Here is a 10,154-nt window from a genome sequence, read left to right as displayed (position 1 = left end):
TCACGCACAAACACCGTAACGTCACGCACAAACACCGTAACGTCACGCACAAACACTGTAACATCATATAATCAGGATAACCAGGAAACACTTGAAAATAGTTGCAATAAAGTCAGTTTGGTCAAAACTGTACAATTCATGCCAAACAGCTCATTGTGGACAGTGGAAGATATGATCAATCTAAAAAAATTCATTTAAGACTTAATATAAGTTTTTTTTTAAAGTCAACAATACAATGACAGCAACTACTGATAAATAAAACATAGTATTTCACTTTTAATATGAGGTTTATAGTGAAGCTGCTTTTTTGTTATTCTGGACCAAAGAAACTCTGCTTTTATGTAAAAACCTATAAAGAGTATGATGATGTAAGTTACTTTGTTAATGGTATTCTTTTAAATGTTCTTCCAGAAATTAAATGTTTATTTTCTTTTCTGTTTGTATCAAAATGACTTTTTAAATAAAGTTTATTCTATTACTTGTCATTATTCTCAGTAGTGTTCTCAGAGTTATTCTAATAAAAACAGCAGTTAATGATACAACATTCGTTAAGATGCAAAACATTGAACCGGTTTCACCAAATGATTTCTGTCTTCTGTGTTTTCTGCGTCTCATCTGTTTAAAAGCAGTAAAGTGTGTTTGCGCCATCACTTCACTAAGCAACATGCGTCAAACACGAGTCCTTCAACGCGTCCTTTACAGATGTTAATAACAGGAATAGAAGAACTGTACCTGCTCAGTGCGCTCTGCTGCGGGGGAAGTCTCAACTCTCCGGCGGTCAGGACGCGGAATGAAGCGCAAGTCAAGGAACGAGGAAACGGGCGGTGTGTGTGTGCGTGTGTGTGTGCGTGTGTGTTGTCAGCCTCTCCTAGTTCCTCTGAAAGCTCAGTGTGTGGTAGAGAGCAGCAAATATGTGCGCGTGTGTTTACGCGCTGGGTCGAGAGGAGTGCGCCAGGTGAAATTTAGTGCAAAACTCCAAAAACTTCTGCGGGTTTATTTACCGGATGTGTTGTTCCAAAATATAAAAACAATCAAAAGGCTTCACAGTTTGTCTGGTTGCATCACTGCAGTGGAGAGCTGATCTGGATCTCTGGGTTGTTGTTTATTCAAACAAACCCAACCCATGTTGCTCAATCCGCCTCAGAGCCCTCAGTCCCATAAACGTTTAAGTGCATCTGCTCCAATAAGAAGCTTCTTTTACCATCAAACACCTGAGAGATACAAAAGCTTTCTTCATGTCCTGAACTCTGGAACAGAGTAAGAACAGTGTATCACAGACAGCAGGGCTGTAGCAGGGTCTTAGGGGGCCAAGGGGCTACCGTTTGATTGACAGGTCGTTACCAGGCGATGTCCATTATGGGAGTTTGTCCGTGTTTTCGTCTCACTGCACTGCAACCATTCTGCAGTCTGTTTCACTTAATGGAAGTTAATTGGAACATTCTAGTTGTCTAAAAATGACGTTGAAGTTAGCTCCACCCCCTTGTGTCAGGTCTGGTGGCAAAAAACTAAGATGGCGACGTCCAAAGAGACGAACTCAAGGCTTCAAAACATCAGTCCACAAACCAATGAGTGACGTCATGGAGACAACGTCTATTCTTCCTCTGTGGAGGTTCTATCCAGAACATTTCCACCTTCTAAGGGTGCTAACGAGAGCTCTTTTATATTCCAAGGGTTTCGTCGTGAACCCACCCAGGAGGTTCTACCGAGAACCCTTTTATAGTTCAATGATGTTATCTAGAACCCTAAAGAACCGAGGCTGATGTGGTGCAGCTCAATCCTATCCTTTCAACAACTCTTGATGAACTCTTTCTTCCAAAAAGGGTTCTTTGGATGAAACTGGTTTCTAAATGGAACCCTTAGTCTCACAAAGAACCTTGAAAAAACCCTTCTCCTTAAAATAAAGGGTTCTTCAGAAGCAAATGGTTCTGGTAGAACCTCAGCCCTTCAGGAAGAACCCGTTTGGAACCCTTATCTGTAAGTGTATGACGCTGAGCTGAATGGGACGTGTCCCTCCTATGTTGACGTAAGTGAGTCTTCAGTGTAATTGGGAACAGTTCCTCAGTCTTGGGTTGGTCTCCGCTCACAGAGAACCGCACGCTGTTTCACAACATATTCACCAGAGAATTCATTATCACATTCCGCCTCCATCCATCCAGCTCTGCTTGTGTGTGTTTCTGCTTCACCGTCACCTGATTTAAAAGGTCTCTCTTTATTTTATCTGTGGTTTTCGCAGCACTCAGGCTCATTAGAGAAACAGACTGCTGGAGACGGACCGGGCACAGAGCCACATGTCAAACAGTTCAGTCTCAGCTTCTCCGGGTTCTCCAGGACGTAACTAAAACCTTTTATGAATGATTTTACATTAAAAACACACTAAATGATCCTGGAAACTCTCAGTTCTCCTCTGCAGACTTTGTCAGTATTGTGTAATAGACTTAAAAGTCAAAGTAATGCAATTAAACTGTTTTACTATTATTTCTAATGTTTCTGGATCAATATTCCTGCTGCATTAATATGTATGTTGCATTTTAACTCAATCAAATGACTGTTTGTAATGTGAAATAATGATGAACAAACCAGCTCTGCAGCTCCTTTCAGCTCTACGGAGCATTTTAGTGCTTTTCAGCTAATTCTTTGTTTGTTTTACAGCTCAAAACTTCACTGTTCTGGTTCAAAAAGCTGTTAAAAGCCATGGAACACTAGCTGCTCAGTTAGAGAACGCAGGGGAACATTTAGCAGGTAAAGAGGTGGAGACCAAACACGGAGCTAAAAGAGAGAGAATATCGGACTCCTGGTGGCCTAACGATGAATCTGTGCAGCTTTAAAGCTGCTGAAGAGACTTGATTGAAGCAATGACATTTTGGAAATTGAAGGACAAATTCTTGAAAGTAAACACTTAAGATCTACTTACTTGTTTGCGTCTTGTATCACATGTATCACACTTACAGACCTCTTGTCTGGTGAAAACAGAAGCAGGAAGTCAGGTAGCATTGTTAGAGACTGATGCAAATCAACAGGGCAGATGAAAACAAAGGATCTGTGTAGTTTAGTGCCGCTCGTTTTTATATTTACAGCAACAGCTGTGCCAGTAGGTACAATGTCTCCTGGTTGTCCATCCGACACGTATCTCAGGAACACCTGTCCACCTGGACTCAAAGAGGAAGTGAGTAGAACTTTGGTGGTCAAAAGTCACGAAACATGTTTTTTAACAACTCAAGACTTCATATATACTCACATGATGAATACTTCACAGACACCAAGTTTTCTCTGAGTGTCAACACTCAAGTTACCTTTAGGCAAGTTTAATAATATAATGCAGAAGCTGCTTGATAAGAAATGAGATGCATTCATCAGGATGCGGTGAATCTGCAGCTTTCCGGGCCGTAAAAGCCCAAAACCAGCCTCCTGCAGTTCTCCCGCCCACTCTGATAAAGAGGAGTCCGTTAACTGCTCCGTGGTCTCGGTCAGCGAGCTTCACAGCAGAAGGTTAAAGTCATAAAGAGTTGGAAAGGTCAGCGATCACACTGTCAGCTGAGCAAGAGGCTCCTCTGAGGGAGTTCATCTTGTTGGGAACTTAATGAGCTTCAGAATAAACTGCTGTCATGTGATGGACCTGAGAGAGCTCTGACTGGACTCTTATGTTGCACTGCGTGGACAGTAATATGATGTGGACACACAAGCATTAAGCACATGTGTGTATCTGAATGATGAGTTACATCTGGTTTATCTAGAGTCAGAGATCTTTAGAGTCAGCGTGTGTGATTTGGATGAAGTGGAAGGTGAGTCCTATTTTCTGTAACCATCAGAAACAGGAATGTTTTTGTCTCAAAAGATAAGAAGACACCATCCATCCATCCATCCATCCATCCATCCATCCATCCATCCATCCATCGTCATCTGCTTATCCAGAGCCGGGTCGCGGAGGTTTATGAGGGTATTCCAGACGTTCCCTCTTCCCACCAACGTTTTCCATCTCATCCTGATAAACCCTCAGGCTTCAGGCAGACCAGATATATATCTAGTCCGTCCAGCGTGTCCTGGGTCTACCCGGGGCCTCTTACCAGTGTGACGTGACTGGACAAATTCTAAAGGGAGGAAGATCCTGATCAGATGTTGAACCACCTTTCCATTTACCCTCACTGGTGAACAACACCACGAGATACTTGAACTCCCTCTTTTGAGGCAGTGACTCACTCCCAACCAGGAGACAACCTCCGGTTCTTTAAGAGAAGTCAAAGCTTCATGTGTTAAAGCTGCATTCTCTCTAGTGTCCATCAGGGGGCGACTCCTCTGGTTGTATAGAAGTCTATGAGAAAATGACTCTACTTCTCTCTTGATTTATTACCTCAGTAAACATTGTAAACATGAGTTTATGGTCTCAATCTCTAGTTTCAAGTCTTCTTCAATACAGCATGATGTTCATTTAGTACATTATGGTCCATTTAGAGTCAAACAGACCATAAAGCAGGGGATGCTTTAGGGCGGGGCTACATGGTGATTGACAGGTCTCTACCAGAGACGTATACGGCGTCTCTACGTCACTCCTCCTCAGTCCAGATATGCTCACTTCCTGTTCACTGGTTGCAAAACAAAGGATCTGCACTCTGGTCCTGATTCTGGGCGTCTTGTAGCTCATGCAGACTTTCCGTAGTAAAATTCACGACACAGTTTGATTCACAAAGCCACGCGCATTAATAAGAACTTCTGGTTTCAGACTTTCCATCTGATGTTGGAACTGGGCTGCAGATTTGTTTCCATTCACCACCAGAACGTTCAGGCGCTAAAACGCTGCAAAACATTTGCTGTTTCATCATCTATTGAATCTGCTCTCACAGAGTCAGGATGTTGTAATATTCTTAGACCACTTACACGACTGTTCAGGAGAAACACCGGTTGGGCTTAAAATGAGTACGTAAAGTCAGTCAAACACGTAAAACACGTCACATAAACTCGTTGTCTTTGTTGTTCGGCGTCTCACAGAAGAATCTGAATGTGAGCAGCGGAGGTGAACAGGCCGACCGTGTGCAGGCCGGGGGGACAGGGGGGTCTTTGTGCTGGTTCAGGGTGGGGTTCAGGTTTTAATGACACATATATGCCAAACACTGAGACTTTGACATGCTGCAGCCCCCCCTCGTAGTGAGCTCCATTCACAATTCATGGTTTACACATTTATTGTTCACATCTTTGATTTTTACTCTTTCCATTAAAAAAGAAAAATTTGATAGAAAAATGCATCATGCTCCTTCAATTGACTAATGAAACTACTTTTACAACAGTTATACCTTTATTTAAATTTAAAATAGTTTTGTAATTCATACATTTCAGTGTTCCAATGACTAAACACCATCACGTCTCGTTTAATGTTTTCTGTCTTCTGTTGAAAGTCAGAACGTTTCATTGAGTTCATGTTTGATCTTAAATAAGTCTGAACTCTTTAGTGTTACTCAGTAAATGATATGAGGAGTTAATAATAACACAAAGGAATCATTTTTATCTGAAAACGACTTAATGTTTATTCTATAAACGTTCCATAAGCTGCATATTTACAGGTTTGTTCTTAAAAGCTCAATTCTAATCCGTCTTTGAAGAGCTGAACAACGCAGGCTTGTGTTCATACCATCAGTATTAAATGAACTCATTTAACTCTGCAGCTCAGACCTCCTGCAGGGCCCTGGACCTGGACTTGAGTAGACCTCCTCTAAGTGGACTGAATCAGCTTCTGTTCCGAGTCCGAACAGAAGCTGCTTTCTGAGTTCACACCAACGCACACTCACATGTGGCGTCCTCAGAAGAAGCTGCGTCTGTGCAGCCGGCTGACAACGTAAACACACTCTCCTCTCATCACCCCCCCCCCATCGTTCACCTCGGCAACAAGACGTGAGTTCAAGGCGTCTGTCTGAAGGACAGCAGCAGCTCGTCTTCAACACACTTCCAGACTGAAATCTGGTTCAGATGAGACCTCGTGCAGCACGTTGTCTTCCTCATGAATCATTGTCTTCCTCGTTTGCATCTTTACACTGAGCGACGCACACATTTAACACTTTGACGTAAATTATTTGTTATTTCAGACTTGATTCAGAAACTGAACAGTAACTTTCCTTAAAACAAGATACTGCAGAAATACACGTTATGTTTATTTCACTACTTTGTCTGTTGCCGTCTGTAGATTTGTCCTAAATTCACAAAACGTTACGCAAAATGACCACAAAGACACACAACGTGTATTTCTGTCTCCTAATGAGAGACAAAACAAATACAAAGAGACAGGAAGTGACGACAAATAAGCAGAGAAATCAGCCAAAAGATACATGAAACAACCACAAAGATGTATGCAAAGAACGGACCAGAACTATACAAATTGACATCAAATGACCAGAAAGAGACACAAACCTATAACAAAGAGTCTGAACAGCTAAACTCTGTGTCTATGTAGAGGTGTGAGGCCTTTTGGGGCCCGTTGTCTCATAATCCTTGAGAAGAAATAATCCACATTAATAAACTCTGTGGATTATTTGTCTGCATCTGAACGTCATTTATTTTCAAAGTTGTAAATTTAGAGAGAACTCTGAGAGACAGACGTCTCAACATCTGGAGAAATAAAAGCACCTGTTCTCATCTCACAACACTGTACAGACTGATTCTATCTGAGCCTCTTCAGCTCTTCTTTTAGCAGCTATAGCTTCTAGTACACGTGAGGGAGATCCTCTTCGTCCTCTTCGTCACCGTGTGACTGAATATTGTCATTTTGGTCATTTGGGATTTACAGATGTATTAATTCAGGATTTGTTTCTTTTTGTTTTATTGGTGGTTGAAGATGGAGAGCAGCAGAGAAGATGAAACGTTAAATAAGGTGACGTCATCATTGAGTTTTGTTGTGCGTATTTAGGAATGACTAGAGAGAGAGAGGGCGAGTGGAGGAGGACGAGCTCCTGTGACTCTCGGCCTCTATCATCAGCGACCACATGTGAGACAGGAGACGCTCTGAGATAAGCACAGATCCTGGACTTTACTTCACTGTCACTGCTGCTGAGAACGCTCTGTGGGAAACACACGATAAGTGGTGAAGAGGATGTCGTGGGTCAACAAGGGAGGAAGAGTCTGAAGAGTTGATGTGGACAGGAAGGCTTAGACAACAAATGGTTTTCAGATATATATTGCAGTCATCTAACGGAGGATCTTTCCACAGGAAGTGTGAGGAAACACTGACGTCAGAATTCACACATTTGATATTATGAGAGTGGCACTAAATACGAGAAAGACAAAGGAACAACATGCAGTATTCATTTTCATTTTTTTAAATGTTTTTTAATCTGCTGCTAACAATTATCGTCATTATTGTCAATAATTTTCTCCCCTCTTTCTCCCCATCTATCTCCTCATCTATCTGCCTCTATCGCCCCCACTTCTATCTCCCCCTCTACACTGTAGTATTACTACTTTTTATCTGAGTACTCTTAATAGTAATAATTAACCTCTGAATGATGTGAGACTAAACTACCTCCACCAGGTGGCAGTAGCTCAACACTAAGGATTCAATCTGCCTTTAATCGTAGCAAAGAAGAAGAAGAGGAACGAACAGCTCTGATGCGAACCAATCACAGATCACCATACGGCTGCCTAGTGACCAGCGACCAATAGGAAGCTTCTCCCAGAGCGCGGCGTTGTAGTCAGTGATCTCCGTGTTTATCGATAATAACGTGTTGTTTTATCGCTTTAACGTTTTTTAATCCTCCCAAAATGAGTCTGTCCTTAAGGTAAACCTCTCTGTCTCCGCTGCTACTCTTCATTTATTCAACACAGTTCATTTTAACGCGGCAAAGCGTAGCTCCAAGACGTCAGCTAGCGTTAGCATGTTTAGCTTTCCTCCTCCGTGTTAACGGTATGTGATGCTAGCTAGCTAGCTAGCTGCTCCTGTAGCTTCCTTATTTTCCTCCTCACTGTTTTATTAACTGTCACATTTAGAGCTTGTTGGAATTACAAGTGGTGGAAAGTACATTTACTTTAGTACTTAATATACATTTTACTGATACATACTTTTACTTAAGAATAGGTTTTGAATGCTGGACTTTTACTTGTAGTGGAGTATTTTCAGTGTGGTACTACTACTTCTGCCTCTTTCTCCCTCTCTCCCTCTATCTCCCTCGTTCTCCCCCTACATCTGCCTCTTTCTCCCCCTACATCTGCCTCTTTCTCCCCCTACATCTGCCTCTTTCTCCCCCTACATCTGCCTCTTTCTCCCCCTACATCTGCCTCGTTCTCCCCCTACATCTGCCTCTTTCTCCCCCTATATCTCCCTCGTTCTCCCCCTACATCTGCCTCTTTCTCTCCCTCTTTCTCCCCCTATATCTCCCTCTTTCTCCCCCTATATCTCCCTCGTTATCTGCCTTGCTGTGATTTCGGTGTACAAAAATGTGTGAAACTAGAGGATTATTTTCATGAAAAGGTAACTTATTGACAGGAGTAGTAGTAGTACTAGTATTAGTATTCAGGCAGACATATACACTATAAAACCAAACAACTTCACAGTACTCAAAATGTTTGAGTAAACTGATTACCTCAGAATATTTAAGTAATGGCAATATTTCTTTAAAGTAAATATTAAGTTAAATATTATATATTCAGTTAACTTCATTTGTTTAAGTTCTCTATTTGTGTAAACACAATAGTTTGTTGTATCGCAGCGATCTTAAAAACACGTAAATACTATGGAGGCTCCATCTGTGGTATCAGCTGCTATAAGTATTTGTTAAAGTATAATACAAACGTGTGAAGCAGAAATATATTTATAGATTTCTCACAGAATTTGGTGAAACTCTGTCGTCTGTGTTTTTTCCAGAACTGAACTTCCTGCCGACAAAACGAAGCGCAAGAAGAGGAGAGAGCTGAGCGAGGATCAGAGACATGAGATCAAAGAAGCCTTCGAGCTGTTCGACACCGACAAAGATCAAGAGATCGATTACCACGAGCTGAAGGTGAGTCACGAGGGACGGCAACAGAGCAACACCTCTACCAAATACTAACGTCAACGTAACAAAGGATGCACTTTAAACTAGTGTACGTACACGTGTGCAACGTGGATGTAATTACAAGTTACAGAGAAGATGATGAATTGTATATTTTTGTATTCTCCTGTGTGAATTAAGTATCTAACAAATTAAAAGTACTTTATTAAATTAAAATGTTAAATATTTATAAAATACATAAATATTTCCAGTATTTCACTGTTTATATGTTTATATGAGTTATCAGATTAAGAATAGTTTGATTTAACCACACAAGCAGAATTTTAGTTTGTTATCACTTTATGTTATTTAACACAATATGTCTAGATGTAGAGATATGATTTCATCTCGATGTGATTCCAGTGAAAGATGATAAATTATAATATTGAATTATCGCCATAAGCAGCTGATCATAAACTCATGATATAAATAACCGGGTTAATATGTGTTCCATGTAAACATGAGATCTAAACCGGGACACTAATGTTCATGTAAACATACACGATACTTACTGATTATGTTTATGATTAATGTGTTTGAATGTTCCTGAGCAGGTGGCGATGCGTGCGCTCGGCTTTGAAGTGAAGAAAGTGGACGTGTTAAAGATTCTCAAAGACTACGACAGAGAGGGAAACGGAAAAATATCATTTGAGGATTTCAATGAAGTCGGTACGTTTTGTTTTTGTCTCTTCGGCTTCAACGCGACGCTCGTGAGTGAATCCTTCAAAATGTGTCGGCGTGTTTCTCCGCAGTGACCGACCGCATCCTGGAGCGAGACCCGACGGAGGAGATCACGAAGGCCTTCAAGCTGTTCGACGACGACGAGTCCGGAAAGATCAGCCTGAGGAACCTGAGACGAGTCGCTCGAGAACTCGGAGAGAACGTCAGCGACGAGGAGCTGCGCAGCATGATCGACGAGTTCGACGCCGACGGAGACGGAGAAAGTGAGTAGATGGGTACAGAGTAACCGCGTTGTATTAGTACTACGAGTAGTACACTGTATCGAGGAAGTGGAAGTAGTCGTGGTGGTTTTGAAGCCTCGAATTCGGCGTTTTGGCCATCGCCATGTTGTTGTATTCTGCAACCAGTAAACCGGAAGTGACCGTATCTGGACTGAGGAGGAGTGACGTAGAGACCTGTCAATCACCGTGT

The 10,154-nt window shown here is 41.7% G+C and overlaps 2 protein-coding genes across 2 annotated transcripts in view; one reads left to right on the top strand and one right to left on the bottom strand.

Moving 5' to 3' along the window:
• hapln1b (hyaluronan and proteoglycan link protein 1b) overlaps positions 1–893 on the bottom strand; it is a 27,733-nt gene extending 26,840 nt beyond the window's left edge. Inside the window, exon 1 of the mRNA XM_031878083.1 lies at positions 733–893. The gene's annotated coding sequence lies outside the window, so the exon portion shown is untranslated. The remainder of the gene's footprint in view (positions 1–732) is intronic.
• A 6,740-nt stretch (positions 894–7,633) lies between these two features.
• cetn3 (centrin 3) lies at positions 7,634–10,084 on the top strand. Its single transcript, XM_031878073.1, has 4 exons — positions 7,634–7,754; positions 8,837–8,972; positions 9,557–9,671; positions 9,755–10,084. The coding sequence occupies exons 1-4, from the start codon at positions 7,738–7,740 to the stop codon at positions 9,952–9,954; spliced, it is 468 nt and encodes a 155-aa protein (XP_031733933.1). The 5' UTR covers positions 7,634–7,737; the 3' UTR covers positions 9,955–10,084.
• The last annotated feature ends 70 nt before the right edge of the window (positions 10,085–10,154 follow it).

Source organism: Anarrhichthys ocellatus, unplaced genomic scaffold (genome assembly GCF_004355925.1).
Source record: "Anarrhichthys ocellatus isolate YVR2014 unplaced genomic scaffold, GSC_Weel_1.0 scaffold160, whole genome shotgun sequence".
Lineage (NCBI taxonomy): Eukaryota > Metazoa > Chordata > Actinopteri > Perciformes > Anarhichadidae > Anarrhichthys > Anarrhichthys ocellatus.
The sequence above is the reverse complement of the archived record's forward strand: the minus strand, read 5'-3'. Positions and strand labels throughout refer to the sequence as shown.

What these genes read in the sequence shown, in the direction of transcription:
- cetn3 (XM_031878073.1), top strand. An exon ending in TCGATTACCACGAGCTGAAG is followed by an intron (nt 8,973 to 9,556) that starts GTGAGTCACGAG and finishes GTTCCTGAGCAG; the next exon opens with GTGGCGATGCGTGCGCTCGG. An exon ending in TGAGGATTTCAATGAAGTCG is followed by an intron (nt 9,672 to 9,754) that starts GTACGTTTTGTT and finishes GTTTCTCCGCAG; the next exon opens with TGACCGACCGCATCCTGGAG.